This window comes from Uloborus diversus, chromosome 2 (genome assembly GCF_026930045.1).
Source record: "Uloborus diversus isolate 005 chromosome 2, Udiv.v.3.1, whole genome shotgun sequence".
NCBI classification, from domain to species: Eukaryota; Metazoa; Arthropoda; class Arachnida; order Araneae; family Uloboridae; genus Uloborus; species Uloborus diversus.
In genome coordinates, this window is record NC_072732.1 from 186870937 (window position 1) to 186897821 (window position 26885).

A 26885-nucleotide genomic window follows, 5' to 3' on the forward strand; every position below is an offset into this window, starting at 1 on the left:
TCTTGAAAATTTTTACAATTTGTTACCGCAGGCTGCTTGAACCGTTATGACTTAGATGGCAGCACTTGTTCATCATTTAACAGCACGGTTAAAATACAAAATAAATTGAACTATGCTCTTTTTTAAGCGTAGCTTTTCGAATGTAGTAAAAATGTGATAAGCTTTTTTTTTTTTGCAAAAAAATAGAAAAAATATGTATTTTACCCATCAAATTAAGGTAGTAATTTTTTCATTTGTACAAAGAGCCAAAAACTCATTAGAAGAATATATATTTCAATATACGATTTATTATTTTTTTCTGAACAAAAAACAATTCTATTGTAGTCTGAAATCTTAAACCTGTTACTTATATTTTCACTTGCATTATGCTTTAATTTTCTTACCAGAGCCAAAGCTTTAAAAAAAAAAAAAACATACAATTCAGAGGTACTTTAGCACAAAACCACATCAAGTTTTCATAACGGTAAAGTGCGTTCCTACTCATTTATTCTATTCCCTCATATTTGTTATTCACTTAATTAAGTATTCATGTAATGCACGATATTTCTCTAATTTTTTGATGCAGATCGTCCGGACGTGGGCCCGAACACGCATTTCCTTGGTTACGAGGAGAACGCTCTGCCGATCAAGCTATTCAGCTCTGTCGGTCATAGTGCAAGTTAAAGTTATAAGTTTAACCGAAAATCTCATTCTGGTTCTTTAAAACGGGTTTTTCGGTTCAAAAAACAATTTTTAGACCGTGGGTCTATTTTTCGTCGGTAGCCAGCACCACAAGCTTTAAAATAAGGTGTAAATCAAAGAAATCGATCAAGAATTGAGGAAAATCTGGCGTAGAAACCAAAAACAGGCTACAGAAATAATATATAAGGATTGTTTTTTTTTACTTAAATTCTTCAATATTTTAAAATAAAAACCACAAAAATATAAACTTATTGTTTGTTTGCTAAGAAATAATTTTTGCTTATTTTTTATTAACAGTGGGGACAAATAAGGGAATGACATTTGGGTGCTTTAAGACTTACATGAAAGACATCTGAAATAAAATATAGAAATCTTACATTAAATGATTTTTAAACATGAAAAGTTTGAACCCCTAAAAATATGTATGAGTCATAAAATATTCATAAATTATACAAGGACATGAGAATGGCCATTTCTGTGAGAATGACCCATATTGCATTTGGAGTATGCTGTTCAGTTTTGGTCTTATCTTAAGAAAGACATTAATGTATTGGAAAGGGTTCAAAGGCAGGCTACAAGGCTAATAAGTGGACTTTCCCACTTAGATTATGATTCCAGGCTTAGAAGGCTAAAAATGTACAGTCTTGAGCAAAGAAGAGACCGAGGGGACATGATTCAGTTGTTTAAATTTATTAAAAGGAAAGATGTTACGGGGCTAAAGTTAGCACTGAAAACAGGACAAGGGGTCATTGTTTTAAGCTATTTAAATCTCAAACTAACATGGATATTAGGAAAAATTATTATTTTAGCAGGGTAGTGGAACCTTGGAACAGCTTACCGGAAGAGGTGGTAATGAGCAAAGGAGTAGACAACTTTAAGAGGGCCATTGATCTTCACTGGGGATTGTAAATTGAGTAGGAACCAGTCTAGCTGGGCCCAGAGCCTGTTGCTGGTCGTCACTTTTGTATTTGTATATAAACTTTAAACAAAGGAAAAGCTGTAAACACTTCTCCCTAGAATTAATTTAAATTAAAAATGATTTTATCATTAATCAAAATCAGCAGTAATGAACCAATACCACTCCTTCAGAATTTCCCACTGAAGGTACAATTATTTTATTTCATTATATATATATATATATATATATAAGTATGACTTGCCTAACCCATTTACATACCCAGCAGAAGTCTTGCAAGAATTTTAATTATTTTCTTGCTTAAAAAACAAAATGATACCATGAAAATTTTTCCAAATTTTAACATTTTAGAAAGAACATTTTAAATGTGTTTATTAGTCATATTTTATTTTAATGATTTGCTAAACATAATTGAACCATTGAAATTGAAGGAAAGAAGCTGACAACATTTACTTTGCAGTGAAAATATTTCAATTTATTCATTTTTAATAATGCAGAAGTGCGTATATCTTCGTGAAATAAAGTATTTGAAGAATTGAAAAAAAAAAAAAAGAAGTAGCAAAAAGATGTAGCCATAGCAGCAAAATTAATTTTCAATTTTAGTTGTGAAAATGAGTTCCATTCATATTTGGTTTTTTATTTTATTCTCGAGCTCAATTATTTAGAACTAGTGTTCACTCTAGAGGAAAAAAGGGCAGGGTACTGGTCTATGAAAGGGGCACTGTTATCATAAAAAGGGCACTATTCAACACGATGCACTCCCCCCCCCCTCAAAAAAAAGGAGAAATAACAATTTATAACACCTTGCGAAAATTCAAACTGTGTAGTCTGCACCATAAGCCCCCCCCCCCCCCTCTTCAATGGCCACCACTGACTTCAGAATTAAATATAGAGATATTATCCAGAGTCACTTGTCTTTAGAAAAGGGTTCACTTGACTAAGCACATTTTCCCCATTCCCTGAGGAGCATTTAGCTAATGCTGAAATTTGGCTTTTGAGTGTTTTTCAACATTATTTTCGGTTATAAATTTGACTACTTATTCCATAAGAGTAAAAACTTTAGGCATTTCAAAATCCTATGAATTGCAATGTAAGAAGAACAATATTTAATTACGGATCCCCCCTTCCTAGATTTAAAAAAAAAAAAAAAACCTTCCTTGTAATCTGCATTATACCATGAAATATTTGAGTAGACATCAAGATCATGATGAATGTAAATTAAACTTTTTAAAAAATATTGCAATTCAAGCCAAACATTAAATTAAAATACTGTGAGCTCATTTGTTTAAATTTAGTATTTTTTTGCAAAAAATCAGTGATAACCAATGAGGAAATAATGATTAAAACCCTATTTGCAATAATATACAAGACTAAAGACAAAAACAATTAATTTTTTATTATTTAAAATGAAAAACAATATATGCTAATTAAAGTCGCACATGTTAAAATATACATTCCAATTGTTAAAAAACTGAAATGCTTACAAGATGCAACAGATTGAAATCTCAAACACTGGAAGTAATTTTTCGCGAAACATCCCAAAAATAATGTAATGGTTTATTGAAATAAAACATAAAATAAGCTAATCTTGGGTTGCATATGTCAAAATAACTTCCGATTGTCAAATATATTACAATATTTACAAGATGGAAAAGGATTGAAATCTCAAAGATGAGTAGCGCATTTCCGCGAAATGCAAGTTCAATGTTGGCATGGTTTCAAAAATAAAGTACATTTTAAAAATAAAACATAAAATACGCTAATATAAGTCAGCATGTGTCAAAATAATTTCCAACTGTCAAAAATATTAAAATATTTACAAGATGCAAGAGGATTGACATCTGAAGCGCGGTGGATGATTTTGTGCGATGCACGTGTTAAGCATATTGACACATGTTAAGAAAATTGAAAATTGCATTGATGAAATGTTTAAAAAAAAAAAATTAAAAAATGCCCAATTCAACGAATGCCAAAGGAATTCAAGCACTAGATAAGCTTTCACAACTTTTTCAATCACTTAAAACTGAACTTTTTTCCCAAACCCTTTTCAAATTTTATCAAGAGCATACCAACCCTTCTGTTCTATTTTGCGGAAGAAAAAATGCCTGAAACATCTCTAATCTTCATATTTTATCTGCTGGCATCTAGATTCTTTCCTTTCAACTCTTTAAATTTCCTTTTAGCAGAAGGCACCTGTCCTTTGCATTCTCACTCAGACTTTTTCCAAGTACCCCTTCTACTTTTCCTGGAACGGAAATCCCCTGATCCTACAGCAGAAAATACTTTCTCAGAAGATCAAAGATGGCGCTTGAATGAAACAATCTCTCCTTCCCCCCTTCACAGATGACCGGACCCCTTCCCACACCCTTTTAAGCCCCCCTGGGAAGAAGGAAGAACTTGCTTTTGTACCCTACTGATAAGCCAATCTGAATTCTGAGAATCTCATTTACTCTCTTTGCTTAGGTGTTTGCTTCTCCCTTTATTTATGGGGCTGCTTTCAGGGTGAAGTTCTGGGGACAATGACAATACTTGGACGTTTTTGTGACCGATCCCTGGGCAAATGAAATTGCTGGATATCATGGGGTCCGATAAGATGCTTGTGATATCTTTTTAAAAACACAGGGAGCAATTCCTTACCTTTGAAAAGGTCAGGGCGCATTTTGCGCACTAAATGAAGGGCAGGGCGCATTTTGCCCGTATGAAAAAGGGCAGGGCGCTGCGCCCTTCAAAAACGGCCTAGCGGGAACACTACTTAGAACCTTTGACTTGTTTGAGCTAAGTCTTGGATTACAGTTCTCATAGCTCTTCTAATGCTGGTAGATACTAGCTTCGAACGAACTTCATCTTCAGCAGAAAATTCCAAGCTTACCTATGACCTAAAATTTTAAATGTACATGAAATATTTCATCCACATATTATCAAATTTATGCAAAGATGAGCTTAAAACTAACTAGAATAGGGAAAAAAAAAAACTAAATTGAATTTTTGAAGAAAAATAATGCTTCAAGGTGCTCACCCCCATGCTGCAAACTAATTTTGTGCCAAATTTCATAAAAATGGACTGCACAGTCTTGTTAATATGCATGTAACAGACGGACATCTCAACATCCAAAATTTCCGTTTGATTATTAGAAAAAAAGATCAAGAAAAGAAAGATTTCAATGGTGCACCAGATGCCTGTGGTAAATGGTGCTTTTGATGCATTAAAACAACTTACCTACACAGGTCCTCACTTGCTGACACATCGGCTTGCTCATGTGGAGAGATAGGCGCACCAGAGCATTTCCTATTCGATTGTCCACTAACAACCTCCCACCATATAAGCAAAAATCCTCTCAAAACTGACAGCCATAACATCCTGACAGCCTTATCTCAAATTCATTCCCGTTCACTAATGAACTTTCTTTTTCTCCTCTCGAAAGAGGGATACTTGTTTCAAGGAACGTAGTTTTTATTTATTTTTTCCCAAGCTTTTGATTTATTTATTTTTTTTTTTTTTTTCATATACAGTAAAACCTGTGAAGTTGACCACCTGTCTAAGTTGACCACTATTTTCAGGCACAGATGTAGATCAATCTCATATAATTCAACCTCTATAAGTTGACCACCTGTTTAAGTTGACCACTAAAGTAGTGCACCGCAAGTGGTCAACTTGCACAGGTTTCACTGTATTTATTATTTCATATATTATTCAGTTCTTCACGTCAATATTATTTATTAATGTATATAATTAACGTTTAATTATCACGCATATAATTTTACATACATATCTACTACTTTAAGAAATGGTCATCTTATTGTTCTGTTCTGTTTACCAGCTGTATTGGTAAAATAGTGTAACCATGAATAATTGTTCTGTATCTGTATTTTATAATTTGTTGATTGAACGTTGTGGAATTGTGCAATTTTTCATCTGCATGGATACAAGAAACTTGCATCTGTTTGTAATTTCAATTATGCACCTCCTCTGTGTGGCATGTTGCACTATTAACGTAAAACATCCCTCTGGCTCAAAAGCAAGTAAATATTGTAACAAATTTTTGTAATCACACCTGGCATAAACACAGCTATGTTCTCGGTTTCAGACTCTCGGCAAAAGCACGTCTTTTCCTATGGGGTCGAGTCAGGGTTGAACTGTCCCTGTGGCCCTATTTGCCCGAGTCATTTTGGGCATCTAAAACTGGTAAACTGCAAACGCGGTAGGCACGGGAGGCTTTGGGGTGCGATGGAATGCATTAAAACGAGGTTGATTCAAATATCCGGCAGTTATGATGTTAATGCTGAATTTCGCTCTTTTTTGAGAATTTGATTCAACCGTTTCATTCACAATTATCACAAAAAGGACACTTGTTAAAAAATTTCTAAAAAAATGTTATTCTCTTTAAAACCACAAAAATTGCTCCCAAGGTTGTGTTTTGTCCTCTTTAATGCTCATGAATAGCAGCATTACAAAAATCGCTTTTTCTGATGCCTCAATTTTCTTGTTTAAATCTCACCAACTTTTGATCCCAAAAATAGGAATTTTGGTAATTTTTTTAAATCTTGATTGTGTTCTGAAACAGTGGACCATTTTTCTTCATTTTTCCTGAAGTGTTCTGGTAAATTATTGTAAAAGATTTATGTTCATTTTTGAATCAATATACACAATTTTTTTCTGCTCTAGGTTGGCAGTGTCAACAATTCCACGAAAAAAACTACACAAAAAAAAAAAAAAAAAAAAAAAAGTGAAATCTATGTTTAGTTAATCAATTACACCCACTCATAGTATTTTTACTTCCTTTTACAAAAAAAGGAAGTATTGTATGGGCGAAAAAATTCACTCAAAAATCTATCTTAATTTCCATTTTACTCACCCCCAAATGAATACTGAGTTTTTTTTTCGACTCCACCACTTGTGGATAAGTGCCTAAGAATGTATAGAGCAGACACGCAAAATATCCACAATGACGATTCCCGAGTTAATTACAACAAATTTTCTTGTGACATCTGTATGTACGTACTTATGTGAGTATGTATGTCGTGTAACTCAAGAACGGTAAGTCCTAGAAAGTTGAAGTTTGGAACGTAGACTCATAGTGGGGTCTAGTTGTGCACCTCCCCCTTTGGTTGCATTCGGGTGTTTCTAAAGGGGTCTTTTGCCCCCTTTTTAGGGGGAAATCATTGTTAATTTTGATGCAAACTCAATGTGATAATTTGGTGGACACTTGGTGATATAAAAATCGCCAGTCTTTTGGCCTCCAAGTTTTGTCGCCAATTTGGCGACAAATTTGCCGTTTTTTTTTAAAAAATCTGATTTCAATTTGGCCACTGTTGGTGATATTTAGAGAGTAAACTATTGAATCACATTAAAATTGCCAGTAATGGGGAAATGACATTAAATTGGAGTAAAAGGAAGTCATGTGATGCATCAGCTAGTTTCACTAAATTTCAAAAAAATTTAATGACTCACGCTGGAAAGCGTTAAGGCGGCTGATTCAATTACCTGGCGCTGACTGTATCACATTTTCTCAGCTTTTTTATATTTTATAAATGAGTTTTAGGGTTGTGTCTGAATGGTATTCTCCCTCTCTCAGAACCCTTTATAGTTTCTCAGAGAGAGAAGTAGATTGTTTTTCTAAGTGATCTTTTGGAACTTTGAGTTGAAAACTCTGCCGATTTTTGTCCTTTTCTCCCGTGTTTCAGTCTAATATCCAGCTCTCCCAATTTACAATTTGTTTGTGCTAATCTTGATTGTCTTTGTAAATTTTCCAAGTTTTAAAAATGTAGCTAATATTTAACTAATCTTTGACCACCAATCTGATCACTTTTCCGTCATGTGATGCAGTATTTTGATTGTAAGGCGTTGTCTCAGACCCTCCATCTTTACCAAGAACTGTATTAATCAAAAATTCGTATTGCACAATTTTCCTGTTGTTTGCTCCATGAAATTGATGGCGAATTCAATAAATTGGAAGAAATGGACACATATTTTTTGGCCCTTCATATTTTTTAATTTTTGATTTTTTTTTTATTACTCTTTAAAACTTTCAGTGATAAAATAACTGCAGAACTAGTAATGTATTGGAAACAATTTTCAATTAATCAAACCCTAGAATCATAAGAAATTTCTTCTCATTCTAGTATTTTTGATTGCAACATTTTTATCTGTTTTGAACATAAAAATAGTTTTTTATAGAAAAGTATGATATTTTTGAACTGTGAATTTGTTAAGTTTGTATCTTGTATAAGTAAAACAAACCCTATATAGTGAAACCTGTGTAAGTTGACTACTTGCGGTGCACTACTTTGGTGGTCAACTTATAGAGGATGAATTACATGGTATAGATCTAATTCTGTGCTCAAAAATAGCAGTCAACTTAGACAGGTGGTCAACTTATAAGGGTGGTCAACTTTACAGGTTTTACTGTACTTTGGAAACATGCCAACATTGAACCACATTTGAACCATTGAAACATCAGGTATCTTTTCATCTATAGACTGAACTCTTTTGCTTTGAAAAAGAGGCTCCTTATAACCCTGAAACAAGATGTTAAAAGTAAATGAGTTATAAAACTTGCACTTACCCTTATTTGCATTTTCAATTATTTATGATATTGTATTGTTTGCAATTGATATTCTAATTGAAGCTACAAAACTTATTTTGTGAAATGTATCGTAAAGAAATATGTATATTTATGCAGACATATTTTTTCAGATCCGATTGCTGACATTCTAGCTTTCAGCAGCTCAAAGACAAAGCCTATCAGCCAAAATGTTAAGACAGAGAGTCCTGTGGTAAAAAATCCTGATGCTTCTAAAGTTGAAAAGAAAAGAGATGAAAAATATCCTACGCAGTTGTCAAAGTCTGAGCTGCTTGAGAAAAAGAAGGATGATAAAACGCCCCAGTCTATAAAAGTAGAACCGTCTGAGAAAAAGAAGGAAGAAAAGATTTTTCTGAAAGTGGACTCTTCAGAGAAGAAGAAAGATGAAATCTTGAGTAGTTTGCAGCAAATAAAATTAGAAACTGTAGAAAAAGAAGAAAAATCTATTCAACTACCAATAAAGGACGAACCTTCAGACATAAAGAAAGAAGAAAAAATTGAACTAGATGTGAGTGAAAATCCAGTGTCAGTTCCTCTTGAAAAAAAAGAAAGCGATGATAGTTCAGCAGATAAGATGAGTGTTAGCAAACAAATCAAAGTTGAAGAGCTTGAAAAGGAAGATTCAGACAATTCCAAAGTTACTGAATCCTCTACTAGCACTGATGAAACTGTAAATAAATCTTCCAGTACTGCTGCTTCTATAAAACCTAGTGTTATCAGTAAAAAAGCTGATAAGTCTGATAGTAGTAAAAGCAAACAAAAATTTAAAATATCTCTAAAAAAGTCATCAAGTTCAGCAAGTGAAATTCAAAAATTTAAAGTAGCTCACAAAGATGCTAGACCTTCAGAGAAGCATATAAAACATTCAAAAAAATTAATTAAAACATCTGAAGGGTTACTGTCAGCCATAAAAGGAGACAGCTCTTTGAAATCTGCCAAGGAAGAGGAAATAGACCCCAAAAAGAAGTCCAATGATCCTCTTTCCAGCAAAAGTGTTAGTAACTCAGTGAAAAAATTTACTTTAAAATCTTCCAGCACGAATAAAAATGTCAGCAATAAGCACAAAACTACAGCAGAAAAAAGTGAAAAGCAGAAAGCTTCCAAAACTGATCAACATGATGCTTCTACTCCAGGAAAAAGCAGTCAGTATTCATCATCCTATGATTCATCTCAAGGTAGTGATCAGGAAAGGTCTTTTACTATGCAGAAAAAAGAGAGGCAAAAGCATTTTAGTAAATCTGTTAAAAAAGAAAGCAGTGATAAAAAGACTGATCCTTCTACTAGTGGTGTATCCACAGAGAAGCAGTCGAAGGATACCAATGACGCAAAAGATTTCAAAAAGGGTAAACTTGAAAAACTCTCAAAAGTTGGCCTCCTCGGGATGTCTAAAACAACTCAAGAAGTTGGTAAAGCGTTTTCTCGTTCCAACAGTTTTGGATCAACGTCATCAATCAGTAGTTTGTCAAGTGCCTCCAAAGATGTCAGCACCTCTGAAGAATCAGCTGAAAGTCCTGTTAAAAAGTCTAAAAAGAAAGGGAAAGAAAACTCTGAAAATAAATGCCATAGCAATGACAAGAAGTTCCAGCCTCCCCCTCCACCACCACCTCCTGCCCCTTCACTGGAAGGAGGTGGATTCCCTTCCGATAGTTTCCCTTCTACGGATGAAATGCAGTCCTCGCAATCTTCCCAGGAGAGTAAAGATTCAGACAGTGAAAGCCTCTCCGATTCTAGTAGCAATTATGAAATTGAAGAAAGCACCCTCAGCAATCAGAACTTGGTTTGCAGCAAACTGAATGACTCTCCATCCACATCTTCCACTTTTATGAATGATATCAATGACATATTTTTGTATTCTTCGTCTTCTTCAGAGTTTGAAGGTTTCTGCTCTTCACCTGAAAAGAAGAAACTTGATGCAGGAGATGCTGAGGATTCGGAGAGTGTCAGTTCGGTACACACTAGCGATTTATCATCGTATGATAATGAGCTCAGTGTTGATGACATCTCATCTGATGAAAGTATTCTTGATGAAATTGAAGGGAAAAAAGTGACTCTAGAAAAAGGTTTGTGATTAGCATTTATTTATCAGAATTTGACATAAATATTTTTTTAGTTAAAGATTTCAGTAAGTTCAGTAAAAGTTTTGACTAAACTGAAGTGCATGAGAAACCTTTCTCTCTCTATATATGTATTAAAATGTTATTATGAATGACCCAAATTGAGGAATGTGGTCCTTTTTACCCAATATCTGGACTTCCAAATTAAAAATTTTCATTATGGCTATGAATGAAGTATGAAGTTAAAAAAGGGGGCTCTTGAAACGAGCTCGAGCACTGAGACCACTGGTGTATTGTACTGTCCCCGCTTTGACCGCTAGTCGAGTCCAAAAACCGAAACAAAATTCAGCAGTTGCCTAACCTATATTTTAGGCAACATGGCCAAGGGATCCACGTAGTGGTATTCTAAGCATTCAAATCTCTGAGCAGAGTAGAAGTCACATTCACACATCACATGAATTGAGCTCTCATCAGCCATACGGCATCCTCTACAGGATGGATTGTCGGTAACACCTATCAGATTAAGATGGCTATTAAGAGAGCAGTATCCAGTTAGCAACCCAACAGACCAGGGTTGTCAAGGTTTTGGACACTACGGTAAAAACCCTGGTTTTTACCGTCCTGTCCAAAACCCTTGTGTCCAAAACTGTCCGAAAGTGTCCAAAACTATATGTTTAGATAAATTGTACTCTGAAAAAACATCAAAACAGAATAAAAATTATCAAAGTAATGTTTTATATTGAACATTAATTCCATGAGAACATTCAACTTTTTTATGCAGCTGATTTATATCTACAGTAGGCGCCGCTTAATGTGATCACGGTTAGTGTTATCATTCGCTTAATGTTATCAGAATCACTAAGTCCCAGAACACTTGTATGTTAACACACGTTAAAAAAGTCGGTATTGTAGTCAGCGTCTTTGTTTATTGTTATCACTTTTTCATAAACTTTCATTTTTTTCCCCCGTTTTTGTTCCTTAATTAGCAGAAATACATAGGCAAACCCTGAGGAGACTAACTTTCTGTTTAGCATTTTGTGGTTTTCAATAGCAGTTCAAAATTTTTCTAGGAATGAAGTTACAGAAAGTTCGCCCCCAGTGACCACAGACTCTCCCTAAGAAAACTTTCTTTTGCATCTAAAAAAATTCAGTCACTGGACATGTTGCAGGCATTGATGTAGGACTTCCATTGTTGCCATTACTTTGTAAGCTGTTAAGGAATTGTGTCGAGATTGAAAACAAAGCGAAGTTAAATTAAAATTTAAACAACAAGCAAAACCATGCCGGAGAAGATAGAAAAGCTGAATGTGCTTTGAAACTAGTTTACGAATGTCAGGGAAAACAATCATATTTTACTTCACCTATTGCTATGTGATTAAAAATTGCATAATTTAACTTTAACTTTTTAAAATTCAGATATTTCCATTCTGTCAATTTAATAATTTAAAACTGCGTTCAGTTAAAAGCACCTTAATTGAAAAAAAAAAATAAAAAATCATTTTTTTGTGTCTCTTGGATTCTTTTCGGTTATTGTTATCAGTTGGTTATTGTTATCAAATTGTATTTGTCCCAAAGTGATCACATTAAGCGGTGCCTACTGTAGTTACATAGAAGTTGAATTCTTGATTAAAATCAATTTGTATGCAAGAGTTTATTTAGTTATTATTATTTTGATATTAGTAACCAAATTTCTCTATGTTAATGCATGTGTGCAAATGAAAGCAGGGTTGGCAAGGTTTTTACCATACTATTCAAAACTCTTGTGTCCAAAAGTGTCCATAACTACTCTTTGAGAAATTATATTTTGTAAGAAAATATAAAAACAGAACAAAATGTGTCAAAATTATTATTTTTTTTTTTTGACTTTTTAATATATTTTATGTGAACATTCAAGTATAAATAGTATAAATATATATGCAATTTATATATGCAGCTAATTTTAATCTAGTTACGTAAAAGTTGAATCTTTCATTAAAAATTTCAATTTGTATGCAAGAGTTTTTTTCTTTCCATAAACCAAATTTTCAACATTTATGCATGTGTGCAAAAGAAAATGTTCAAAATATAGTGCAATAATTGATTTAAATGCAATAAATTACAGTTTTTTAGTTACAGAATGTGCTATATTAAAAATCTGAACTAAAAAAAGAATAACACAAGTTTTATAACATAAGTGTTTAATCATCAATGTCTTGTTCTTTAATCTATGATTTAAAGAACAATTTTTGTTAAAACATCATGTAAAACTAATTTCCAAAAACCATTTATTTATTAATTTTTTTGGCAGCTAAATATTGCACATTTAATAACATTCCTTTGGGTTATAAATGGAACTGAAATTAGCTGTCTTGGTAGTGTTGTGAATTTCCTTTCATAACTCTATCAACTGTTACATAAGGAAGTTTTTATGTAATAGTTAATGGCATTTTTTTAGTAAAATACTTTTTAAATGAACATTTTTCAGAAAAATATTATCCAATACTCATTAATTAAACCTCATTAATATCTATATTTATACATTACACATATTGCAGTAAATACGAATTGATTAGATTACACCATTTTAGCTTTAGCATAGTTTTGGACAGTTTAAGACAGTTTCGGACACTTTTGGACAGTTTTAGACAGTTTTGGACGGTAAAAACCACCTGTCCTGTCCTAAACCAGTTTTGGACAGTCCAAAACCCAACCCTGAAACAGACTTTTTGATCTCATTTCTACTCAAATCAAGCAGTTCCCTGGATCTAAACTAGGGAGGCTGCTGGTTGAGAGTCTTGGCCTGTCTTTGAGAGTTGGGCTGAAGCCACCGACCACACAATTCACCCATAAGAAGGTTCTTTGTAGTAATCCTTACTACATTGTAGGGCAGACAGAGGGCAGGTTATGGTCCCACAAATGGTAAGTTGGAACCCTGCTTAGCTAATCAATCTGCCAATTCATTGCCTATAATGTCACAGTGACCAGAAACCTAGTAAAGGGAAACCATATTACTGCCAGCTAGTCTTACCAGTGCATTATGGCACTCCCAAATAGTCTTAGTAGAGAAGCAGCCTCGATTGAAAGCTTTCATCACAGCTTAATGGTAAGAGAATATTCTGATAACCTTACCGCTTATGCCTCGTTCTAGGCAGTTATTTACACAAGCCAATATGGCTAAAGTTTCTGCCTGGTAGACAGTAGCAAGCTTCCCTAGTGAGAAGAACATATTTGTGTTGCTGCTGCAGTATGCACCAGAACCAGTTCCAGATGCTGTCTTGGAACCATCTGTAAACCAGATTTCATGTGCTTTGGCAATGATTTCCTGTATATCCTACCATTGTTCTCTGAACAGAAACACAATGTTATAATTGGCATTAAAATCAAGTTGTTTTAACATCCAGTCTGAAGTCATCATAAGGTAAGGATGCTTACTAGTCGTTGCACAAAGTTTATCATACAGAGACAGGTAATGAGGGAATTTCCAGAGACCCATGAGCTTGAGGCGGTATGCACACGGGATCGTCTCCATTTCCACTTGCTTATACGTGAACATATGTGCCGTACGTAACCGTAGATACAATTACTCTACCGTATTTTCGGGAATAAGCGCCGCACCCGGTGTAAGCGCCGCGCTTTCCATAAGCTCGCACCCAGCATTAAACAACTTAAAAGCACAATCAGTAGTAAAGAAAGCTGGATTAAATGTAAATAAAGAATATTTTTTTATTTCTCATTAGTATTTTTAATTAACAATAAAGAAATATTTTAAAAAATCCTCATTTTTCACTTTTTGCCTTCGGCATCCCTCGATTGGTCATCACTTTCTATGGTTAATTTCTCCGATTTCCAACGGCAAAGGCATCTCCCGTCAGTGCCAAACTCTGGCAGCAAAACGAGATTTCCGATTGCTTCTGCCTTTGTAACCTTAAACTTAAAGGCTGCAGTATAACTTTTCAATTGCTTAGGAGCCATTTCAAAAGCAACTCTAAAAAAATTCGTAAAAAAAGATAAGCCGAGAACGCACGAACGGCAGCAAAAGATGTAACACAATAATGTGAGTGAATAATAAAATTAGAGCTAAGAGACAAGTTTCCCATTAGGTTGCTTGACCAAGCAACCCATTTTCGTGAGGGAGGTGGTAAATTCCCTTTACACACTGGACATCCATCCTTCTCTCTTACTAGTACTTTTGCTGCCTCCTCTCCCTGACCTCTTTGCTCCGACGTGATAAGTAGGGTGGTCCAAAAAAGGCCCTTTTTAAAAAATTCCTGATTTTTATTGATCCTACCCCCTCATTTGGTTCCATCTGAGTAAAAAATAATTATTGTGAAGTTTGAGCTCATAATTTTAACATTTAGAGGTAGCTCAACAGCCTCAAAGTTCCGGGTTTTACCATTTTATGCCATAAATGCAGAGAGAAATAAAATTGATGCTAGGAAAAGTATATAATTTATTTAATGAAAATTGCCAGCATTTTGTCAGTTAAAAATAGTTACATAATAATATTTCAACAGTTATGTATATGGCTTTCCTTAGTACACATTACAAACTCTGCTTTTTACATCCGTGATAAGGTCGTCAATGTTCTGTGACAACTTGCAACAAGAATTGGAATTGTTCTTCATTGCGTGTCATTTTTCCATTAAACTCTTTTATAAGGGCTATACCCCTTTCAGCATTATCATTAACCACTGAAATTCCTTGAATAATCATTTTTGCTTTCTTAAAATCCTCCTGAAGCTCCCAGATTTCTGGATCTACATGGATGAAGGTATCAGGCAAACCAATGCTTTGAAAAAATGAAATTGACCCCTTTGTCACAAGTTCTTCAAATTTCGTATCCATAAAATGTTTTAGCAAAATCTTAGGGCGCTTCACCACATTATTTTTCACATTTACTTCATTCATTGCCTTCACCATCTGTCTTTTAATGCAGTGTGGCACTTTATTGGCAAAAAGAGCTAATACCGCGAGCTCTTCTGACAAATACCACAGGTGATTAACAAATTTCTGCTTTGCAGTTTTGCTTATATCTTCATCAGTATTTTTATACTTCAATAAAGATTTCATTAAAATCGTTATACGGTGCATTTTGAGGCATAGAAGCAGTCATCCAAGCCTTTAAATACACACGTACAACAAATATGCATATTTTTTGCAATCCCTTTTCTTCAATTGATGTGATGGTAAAATGACAGCTAAACATCCATATTTTGAAACAATACAAAATTTTAGACAGCCATCTAGCATGATGCATAGCCCCAGGTGCTACAAATTTGTGGAAGAGCTTTACCAAGAAATATTAAGCATAGTTCAAGACATTCTCGATAATCATCTCTCACTTGCGTGTCGTAGTAATCTTTCAGCAAATACTATTGTACCATCCTTTACATCTGTCACTTGTGCTAAAATGTCCTTATTGTTGATGCCTATGATGTATTTGTCGATGAATTCTCAGTAGGCCTGGAATCGTTTAAAAAGAGGTACGTCTGGTGCGGAAGAAAAACCGAAACATTTATTAAACACCGCACCAATAATTAATTCCATAATGTGATGTCAACATGGAAAATATAGTAACCTTTTCTTTAGATTTTGCTCTAGTAAAACATGGGTACCCCTACTTTCCCCAGTATTGACACTTGTTGTATTAAAGTAGTGTTCACTCTAGAAAAAAAAGGGCAGGGTTCTGGTCTTTGAAAGGGGCACCTTTTTTAAAAAGGGCACTATTTCAACACAGCATTCCCCCCACCCAAGACCAATGATGCACCACTCAAAAAGTACTGAGCCCCCCCCCCCTTAAAACACCTTGTAAAAATTCAAACAGTCTAGTCTTCACCATGACCCCCCCCCCCCCCCCCCCCTTGATCGCCGTCACCATTGACTTTAGTATTAAATATGATTTCATCCAGAAAATGCACTTGTCTTCAGAATAGGGTTAGCTCCCCCCCCCCCCACACAAATGCCAACTAAGCTAAGCACATTTTCCACACTCCATAGGAACATTTAGCTAATGCTGAAACTCGGCTTTGGGTGTTTTTCAACACTTTTCAGGCCATAATTTTAACTACCTATAAGAGTGAAAAAAAATTCTAGGCATTTCAAAAGCCTTTGAATTTTAATTTAAGAAGAACAGTATTTAATTACTAATCTCCCCTTCCTAACAAAGAAACTGCCTAATAATGTGCATTGTGCCATTAAGTATTTTAGTAGACATCAAAATTTTGATGAGTGTAAATTCTCCTTTTTTAAATATATTACACTTCAGATAGAATAATTAACTTAAAATATTGTGTGCAGTGCTTCAAAAATGCAGTGGTAGCAAGTTGCAAAACTAAAAAGACTTTATTTCAGCTTTATTTCCTAGTCTTGGAGTTCAAATTCATAACACAAATGTGTTGGCAGATGTATGTCTCCTAAATGCAATGCATAAGCAGCTTGGGCCAAGCTACGATTTTTATTTCAGACAATTTTTGTGAAAATTTAATATTTTGGCATTTTAATTTTGTAATTTTTTTAAAAATCAATTGTATAATATTTATAAAAGAAAAAGAAACAGTGCAAGATTATTTTTGTTAGAAAAAACTACAAGTATTTCAAAAGTATGCTTTTTATTATGTCAATAAGTGTTTTAAATAATCTGTTATATAAATCACACACACACACACAACACACACACACACACATATACAAAGATAATAAAAATACTTAGCAAAAAGGAAAGAATTGAATGAATGCCCTGTCAATGCGATGTTTCCATTTCAAACGGTTTTTTAGGGGGGGGCTTGAGATGGGGGTTAAAAATCCAAGATATTTAAAAAATACCCTTGCATTTTAGACCAGTAAGCTTTGTACTATGTTCTTCTTAGGAAACAATCAGAAAGTTAACTTTCCAGAAACAGATGTGAAAAGATTGCTACAGAATCACTAGCAATGTGCTAAAATTAGCTAAGCCTAATTTCCATGTGCAGACAAAAAACGGACACAAAGGGCTAAAATGTTAGGAAAATATCCTATTCCCTCTCTCGTTGTTGATTCTCAGAAGATCAAGGATGGGAAGGAATGAAACAAAGATCTCTCCCTTCCCAGAAGACCCTACTCCTTCCCACAACCTTTCAAAAACCCACCCTCAGCAGAAGGGAAGGACATGCCTTTGTTTCCTACTGATAAGCCTGTTTGAATTCTGAGAATCTCATCCCCTCTTTGGCTAGTTGTTTGCTTCCCCTTTTGTTTATGGGGCCGTTTTCAGGGTGAAATTCCAGGAAGAGGGGCATTGGCATCGATGGAAACGTTGTAAAAGTACTAGCGAAGCAACTGAATTTAAAAATATATTAGAATAACGATTTGATCATGCAGCATAACTCATCAATATCTTATTTTATTAAAGTTACAAATATCATTACTGGATCTACTGTACAGTGTAATTATAGTACATCATGTTATTATAACTACATACTTACGTACCGTACTGGTTTATTTTATGTCTTTCTTTCCCCATGATCACTGATTTTGTGCATCATAACAGTATTTTATGTTGATTAAACAGCTTTTAATACATATAAAAATTCAGTTCTTTATGTAAGAAACGGTAATGTATTATTAAGGAATGGTTTAAAACAGTTTAGGTGATGCTAACAAGCATCCAAAATAATTAGGCATGTTTATGAAATATTTTATGGCATACCCTTTTCCACAATGAGAATTTTCGACTTACGCAAGGGGGTCTTGGAACGCATCCCTCGCGTAAGTCAGGGTTCGACTGTAATTTCATTTTCTGAAAAGCATCTGCTCAAGTTTTAGCTCATTAACCCATTCCATAACCAGCCCGAAACCCCTTAACGCGCATGCTGCAGATAACGAACGGAGTTGCTTTTTGCTACGTTGTAATAGCGCTTTTCTCCCAATTTTGCTCTCGGGATTTTAATGTTGTTTTTGCTGTTCAGCTTGCATTCGAAAATCGCTTCGCTTTATTAGTTTTTTGGCACTGAATTAAGTAGTGCAATAAAATACAAGGTTGCTAATATGTGCTGAAATATTCATTAAATTTACGCAGTACATAACGGGAAAATAATAAAGAATAGAGGATAGGACGAAAAGCAATTATTTTTATAACTCTAATTAGTTCATTGATTTATTTTTCTTTTTGCTTTTATCTCAGTACATCATTTTTTTCTTTTTATACACTTAAGAAATCAAAACTGTTAAATGTAAGATGATCTATCTTTCAAAAGGGCTCAACAAAACATTCTTCAAACAATTGACTGATCGATCCAACCTGTGAGCAAGGGCGAATGGAAAAAACGCTGGTGAGAATGGACAAAAACGCTTTAACTGTGGGAATGATTTTCTAAGAGGATAAAAAGTATTCTTCGGTGCCTTTTGATACATTGTGACTCTTCAAAACGACCAATAAACACAGAGACATCTCTTTGCTTTTCGGTTCTTTTATCGTAATTGCAATGACTTTTAAATCCCTTCTGAGTGTCCAGATATCAGTTGCTCAAGCGTGGGAAGTATTTTAAAGATAAATGATTACAAAAGATCAAAATTTGCGGCTAATCCCCTATTTCCCTAAAGGATACTTTTGTGCATGCAACTAAAAGCCCCCAGCTGAGAGAGGAATATGAGACAGCCTGGGAGAGGTCGAATCCCTAAGGAGGTGCCCCCCTTGGTGTCTTGTGGTCAACCCTTCCACATTATTTTCTTACAATAAAACAGTTTGAATCAGAAAGGAATTTCAAAACAAGCTTTACTGCTTGTATTTGGGAACATGTCTTCAGAAGAAAAAAAAAGAAAATCTTGCTTGAAATCTAGTCGAACTGTTTTTCTTTTTTTAAACATACTTGGACAAATTTTAGTTAGTTTCAGAGGATTATTTACTAATTAAGGCAATTTGATTATTGAAAAAAAAACCAAATATTTTATTTCTATTTTTAAAATCTCATAAAAGAAGGTGCAATTAAAACATTGGAGCTATTTTGAAACAATAAATAAAATCTGAAAAAGAAAGGGAGAAAAGGAATTTCTTTTCGTATGAGTAAAGCGAAAAGAACTCAAGATATTATCATTTCATTTGTACTGTAGTATATATATATATTTTTTCATGGCCAACTATTACGTATAGTCAATGCGGTCGTCAGAATTTTTGTTTGTGAAATTAAAAATATTCAAAACCATATTACTAAAAATCCATCAAAGGGTGCCGCGAATATAAAAAGTTATAATCTAAGTTTGAAAATATCATCATTTAAAAATAAATAAACAAAAAAATAAAGAAATAATAAAAAATAATAATAGTATACAAATAAATAAAAAGCGTAGTAAACACATTATAATTAAAAAAAAAACATACTCGTACAAAATTAAGATATGTAAGAGAATTTAAAAAAATATTATTGCATAGAATAAATTATAAAATTTGAGGATTATGAAACATTTAGTTAAGGATGCTTGTGTAAGACAGTGGATCTTTGATGACAAGAAAAAAATATTTCCATTTCTTTGCTTTATTCACGCATAGAAATATTGGTAAAATGAGTAAGTGAACATTTTCACACTTGTTCATTATGAGTTCAAATGCCAGAATGCTAAGAAACAAAGCTTCCACGAAAAGATAAAAATGTACTGCCTGAATATTTAAAGTATAATACGTGTCCCATCCAAGAGTACTTGAAAGTTAAATATCTTAGTTTAAAAAAAAAAATTACAACAACAGTTTCTTGAAATACTATAAGTTATATCCCTTTTGACTAAGGAAAAGAGCTTGATTACCGCTTCCCTAAAAGCACCAGGACCCAACAGAGAAGCTCAATAACAGGGTTCTGCCCCTGGAAGGATCGCCGACACATATTCGGCCGAAGCAAAAACTGCTAGAAATGCCGTGACGACACAGGTTTGTCGAAGGCAGTTAGGAACCGTTTTCTTGCGACGAGCCTGAATCGGCCGGGGCAAGGAATGGGTTAAAACAAAATGGTCTCTTATTGTTCTGCATTTGGATGTAAGGAAAAATCGCACAAGGGAGAACCAATAACATTCCATTAGTAAGTTTTTACTTTAATAATGTCTCGGTTATTTATAAATTTATTAGTTTTATAGCTAAAAATAGAGTTAGAAAGCCATTTATCGCTTTTTTGGCAAAAAAGATTTTATATTACCAAAACTAACAACTTAAACTGAGTGTTTGAACTGTTATCTTTTATCTCATAAAATACTTAATATAGATGTCCGTATCTTGACAGATGCCTGTGACCTCATTAAGTGTTTTTCCATAAAGCTAATTGAGGCAGTGAGAAGCAAAAATATGTAAGTGGCAAAATTAAAAACTTGGAGATAACCATTACAAATACGAGAGGTTCCCTCTCGTCTGCTTTGGGGAAAGAGAATTAGTAGCCCTGGTAGGTTATGCTGTATAGTGTGTTTTATAAAAAAAAATCAATGAAAGCCTCCCTAGGACGTCATCTTTAAACGCATTTTACTCAAAACTTGAAAATGTCCACTTACATGTCTTTGCTTTTCACTGCCTCAATTCAAGTTGGGATTTCTTTCTCACTTGAATTAAGCTTCATACTAATGTTACATCGTCGGATGAGTGCTGTTTGTAGGGAAATACAATTCAGTTTACTATTTAAGGGTCAGTGAAACTGTAAGCAAAATTGTATTCATTGGTGACTTTTTTTGTGTGTGAATTATCATTAGTTATTCGTAGTGTCCACAAGAAGAGGGGGGGAACAAACTGAGATAATGTAATTTTTAGTGGAAGGTTATTTAAACGGGGTCTTTTCTTGGGGGGGGGGCAATGGCATTTGAGGCGGTGCTCTTGGAGGGATGGGCACTTCCAAGATCATGGATTTATGATTCTAGTTTGTGTACTCAAATAATTAAAAACGAATAATTTGTGTAGTTTATTTCTGATAAACAGGAAGTCCTTGTTTCTGGTTTTTTGTCCTAAATAAAATTTAGACAGTAAATATTGCAATCGTGTGTTTTATTTTAAATGAAATACTCTCTCAATATTCTATCGTATTATTTGCACTAGACATGAATGCTTTCTGATAAATTCATATGCATTCATTGCAATTTTTTGAAACTTTTAGAAACTAATTTGGAACAAGTGGAAAATTTATTTTCCCATTTGCCGTTCCTGGATTATGCCTGTAGCAGACTGTTTATATGTTGAAGGCCATTCATTAATTACGTAAGGATGAGTTTGGCAATTTTTGACCTCCCTCCTCCCTCTACCCTCATGTAAGAGTACGTTAGATTTCTCAAACCCTTTTCCCCTATTCTTACGTAACATTCCATTTCGATTTTCAAAACAAAAAATGTTGTTAGAAAAAGATCAGTTACACTGAAACTTATTGTTTGATGTTTATCAAAGATTTTTGTTTTTCAAATATTTTATATGATACGATATTAATTATAAATAAAGCATACCATACATAGTGTGATTCTATTATCATATTTTACACTATTCATTCTTTATAAAACAAGTAAAAAACAGCTAATCCTTATACATGTTTTCCTTCCATACACACCTGAAATATAATCCCTGCAAACCACTTGACCGCCCGATTTCTAATATAAAATATTGACTTGGAAAATATTACATATGAATAGGTTTGCTCTCCCCCCCCCCTGAAGTAAGGGTATATAGAGATTTTTCTATTCCCCACCTCCCCCTTGGGACCCTTACATAATTAATGAATGGCCCCTTGCAAGTAATCTTTAAAAGATTTCAAGAAGCAGAAAGATTAAAATTTACAACCTATTGTATGCAAACATTCACCAATAAATTTTGGGTGCCAAGAAGCAAGAAGTTTGATGTTTCCCGCGAGACCCATGCTCGTGGAGTGGAATGCAGTCTCTACCCATCTTCACTCTAAGGTTCCAACCACTGATGTTTCCACCCCTTCCATCGCTGCAGGTTCTGGAACATTGCCACCAGCAGGAGTTTCAGCAGCCTCCACACTACCCTTGGGCTCCAATGAAACATCAGAATCCTTGGATGAGGCGGTTTCTGTGCAAGGAGAATTTTATGTGTTGGGATTGAGCAGGATCTTACACAGACCCTTGCCAAAGCCCCCAACAAACAATTCAAGGTTGGACTTCTTGATGAATTCGGCTGAACCAGAGTCCACCTCAAAGATCCACCTGACATAGGTGTCTTCCACGACCGTTTTTTTCCTTGCCCTCTAGCTGCTCGTATTGAGACCAGGGTTTAAACGAACAAGTCGATTTAGGACTTAGTCATGCTCCAAGGTGTAGATGTCCCTCGTTTTCAAGGCAATCTTCACTGGTTTCAAGAGATCTTTAAAGGGCAGCACTGCAAGTTCAGAGTCACCCACAGTGTACCCGTTAATGTGTGACTGTACCCATTCTGCAGTGAAGTCATTGGTGCACTGGATAACCAGCACACCATTTGATAAACTGTCAGCTACAAATTGAGGTTTACTGTCATTGGGGGGGGGGGGGGGGGATGTCATCAATGATGGCATTGATGTCCCTTTGAATACCAGTGGCATCATCCGGAGAAAGTTGATCCCCCGGGTAGCCTTTTTTGGTAATTGCCAACTTAATGGCAGATGCAGCCTGTCTGTAGGAGGCTCTAGGTCTCTTTACTTGGGCTACATTGGATAATGAAGGAGTGAAACTCTCCGATAAGACCCTCTTTGTAGATGGGGTGCCTTGCTGACCCTGTTCTTTGATCTTCTTGGAGGTACCGGATGGGCCAGGTACTTCAGGCTTCATAGTTGTTACAGGAGGTTTCTGAAAACAGTTTTGTTAGTGTTGTCTGCTGACCCCTTTTCAGGAGCAGAGACAGTTTCAGTGAGGGCTGGCTGCATCTGGATATTCTGGGACGAGTCAACCTTTTGTTTTGGACGGTTTTCACTGCCAGGTTTTTGTTTATTTTTATGTTTGCCTGTGATTACGGAAACTGAGAGTAGGTAAACTGTCACCGCCCGCATTGACCCTCTGTACAGGCGGAAGGCAACATACAAGCTGGTTTGCCAGGCCACGAGGGACCATTTGCGACAACCTTTTAACTCCAGTTGCCATACGATCAGTCATATTCTCATCAACACTGTTTACACACCTTGGATTTTTAAGTTGCCTTTCCTGGTCAGTCGAGAACCTTTTGGCTCCACTGACCAGCACCAGTTATGCTACGAGCTTCCTCTTTTCTCATCCTTCTTTTTACGAGTTCCTCTTTTCTCATCCGGGCTTGGGACTGGCAATGGCAGAGTTATTCATTATGGCTAAATCGTTGTGCATGTCGTCTTTTCTTCAGGTGTCCTTGGGGCCAAGTTCCTATAGGTGCCAGTAGATAAACCTTTTTTAGACCATAATTGTTATCTCATCTTTCAATATGTCCTAGCCACAAGAGATGCTGTGAACTTGAATTGGAAATTGAAAGATGTAGCAAAGGCAACTATGAAACTTATTTTAGCCAAAAAATGAGCATAAATGACTATTTTGAAAACAGTTGTAACAAATAGTAACTATTTTAACAGCTAAAAAGGTTATTTAAAGCAACTAGAATGCAGAAAACAACTCTTTTGTTTTTTTTCTTAGGGCAAAAAAATTGTTCAAAAAAACTAAAAATTCGTTAAATTTTACATCCTACTTTGTGAAAAAAATAAAAATAAAAAATGGGAACACTTCACAGCTTTTATTTTTTTGAAAATAAGTTTTAAAAAGTAGGAATGTAGTAAAATATTGATGATCATAAATGCCTAATGTTCATATTTTTGAACGATAAGTTTATTTTTTGCAAGCGAGACTTTTGTGAAAGGTTTTTTTTTTTTTCGCTATTTTTGTAAAAAGTTCATTTTCACTGCTGGTATTTGTTAAAATTTCCATTTGGGGGGGGGGGGGTTCTGAAACTTCAGTAAAATTTTTGTCACCTTATTCATTCATTTTTTGAGAACGAATGCAAATTTTCACATGATCAGAAATGTTGTGGAATGTGGCCTTTGTAGCATTTATCATGCAGTTAATCTTTTACAGTTATTAATTAACAGTCAGATAATGTGACATTTTAGAATGTGTCAGCACTTGCTTCTTTCAGTGTTCATTTAAGAGGGTTAGACAGAAGTCTGGAAAAGGTTTTTTTCAGTTTTTTCTCCAAGAGTTGCTTATGTAGGAAATGGCATTCTTGGAAAATTTGCCCCTCGTATAACTCTAGCACCCGCCTTTGAGTGGTCTCCCTTATGTACCAACTCAGCCAAGACATATCTATTTATTGAAGTGTCATTACATTAACATGACGTAAATACTATTTCTCTTTTTTTTTTTTTTTGAATTGGGAGCTATTTTAGAAACTATTTTGGTGATTTTTTTTTTCATGAAGTAACTATTTTTAGGAGCAGAACTCAGTAGCAGCCCTTTGTCTGCAATTTTAATGCTGTCTTTAATTTAAAAACATACATTTGTTTATAAGTTATAAAATGCAACCTTTTTTTTTGCATTTTTTTCCCGTGCATCTTGTCATGGTGATAAAAAATAGTCTTGCATCTAATAACTGTATGTTTGCATTTTCTTGTAATGTTGATTTCACTCTTATGTTTCATAGCAAGGTTATTATATTTATTTTGAAAAAAATGAACACAAAATTACATACCCCTCCCATTGTGTTATGATTTTTTTAATAAAAGAGAGAAAAGGGTAATTACTATATTTTCTGTCTCAAATTTTATGTTCGATAGTACATTCTTGCTTTTACATGCACTTGATTTTAATACACAATTGAATATTGAATTTATTTCATCTTTATTTAGCACAAGAAATAATTGAAAGAAAAGAGAAAGAGCAAATTGCTGCTGCAGAAAAGGTATCTAAAATTAGAAGTTTATTGAACTATAAATGAAATATTTATCTTTTTTAGAGAGTTTTTTCAATTTTAATCCTTTGGGGTATTGCACATTGATGTACTTTCAGAATAGTTGTAGTAATATACTCTGTTTTGATTGTTGCTCAGTATAGTATTAAGTTACCACTTAGATCCTTCATATCTATGACTTTTCATCTAATCTAATTAAATATCCGTATTTTTTTTTAAACTGCTGTGCACCAATTTTAATGAGCAATTAAAATATTTTGATTTAATATTAACAATTTGTGCAACCATAAAGTAAAACCTGTTTCTGATTTTGGAAAAAATGCCATCTAAAAAAATCTAACTGAGAACTACAGTCGACTCTTGTTAACTCAAAGCCTTATAACTCAATATTATAATTTATATTCCATTATCTCGAAGTTTTCATTCTGTCCTAAATGTTTTTTTAGTTTTTTCAACACAAAGTTGTTTCTATGTATCGAATGTTCTCCTTTTAAGTCGAAGTTTTTACGTAGGTTTCATTTTCATCTAGGCATAAAAATGCAGCCAAAATAAGGGGGAAAAAAACAAGTTTTTTTCTTATCAGCTTATATGGAAGGGATAATTAATTTACAATAGAGCTGTTCATGGAGAATCTTAATTGTACAGATTCTGATGACGAATCTTTACCACCTCCAACTAATCAGCATAGCAAGTATCAGATTTTGCAGATATTACCCCTGTACCTGGAAAATTCCGAAAACGTGGATTGGTCAAATTTTGTTTACAAACTTAATGAGACTTTAAGATGTGACCATAAAAAATGTAAGCAGTCAAAAATAACTTCCTTTTGAATATATCTCAATAAAATTTATTCTCTGTAAAGATATATCCAAACTATAAATGTTATAGTCTATCTGTATGCACTGAAACTAAAAATAAAAGTTATTCTTGAGAAGCCCGAGAAAAGAACTTATGATAATTCAAAGGTTTTAGCCGAATCTTGGGACTTGGAGTTTTCAAGAGTTGACTGTATTATGTTTCCTTATTTACTGAGAACCATTGTATTTCCTTAAAGCATATTTTTATATTTTTTAACAATGAATGAAAATTAAGTGAAACTAATATTATCACTTTTAAAACATTTAAATGTGTTTTACATCATGGTAATAAATTTTTATTTATTTGTGGTTCTGAAGCTATATTTGTTTTTGAGTTATTAAAAGTATGATTTGTGTTCTTGTGATTGAAAGAAATTTTCAATAAATGCTGTGATGTTGAAAGTTTGAAACTTCATTTTGTTTAAAGCTCCTAATCAACTTAATACCAGGTCTTATATCATATTGTACCATACAAAATGTTTTATGAGAAAAGAACAAAGATTGCACTTTCATCCCCCCCCCCCTATTCTAAATTTGTATTTTTAACCTGTAAACCTGGATTTTTGTTGGCATTAATTTAATGCTAAATATGTTACCATCAAAGACTGAAACTGGAGAATATTAACTTTCTCTGGGGATTTGCCGGAAATGTTCGGTATTTAACAGTGACGCTGAGTTTAGGAAATCAGTGAGGGTTCTCAAACACAAATTATAAAGGAGGGGGGGCAGTCCGAACAAAGGCATGTTTTCAAAATGTAACTGTGAAGAAAATGTGCTTCAATTTTGTTAAGAGAAATTCTTGACCAAAAATAACAACTCTGACTTAGGTTTTCCCCACAAAATAATTCGACGAGCCCCAAAAAATCTACATAAATATTAATGCTATATTTTACCTGAGAAAATATTAATGAGATCATAGGTTATCAGAACTCTTATTCAAACTTTTTCTTATGCTTAATTAAATATAAAAAAATACGTAGA

The 26885-nt window shown here is 34.1% G+C and overlaps 1 protein-coding gene across 1 annotated transcript in view; it reads left to right on the plus strand.

Moving 5' to 3' along the window:
- The window catches only part of LOC129216206 (biorientation of chromosomes in cell division protein 1-like 1), a 64928-nt gene that overhangs the window by 31201 nt on the left and 6842 nt on the right, over nt 1-26885 (plus strand). Inside the window, exons 4-5 of the mRNA XM_054850392.1 lie at nt 8292-10238; nt 24986-25038. Of these exons, the coding sequence (XP_054706367.1) occupies nt 8292-10238; nt 24986-25038 (2000 nt within the window). The remainder of the gene's footprint in view (nt 1-8291; nt 10239-24985; nt 25039-26885) is intronic.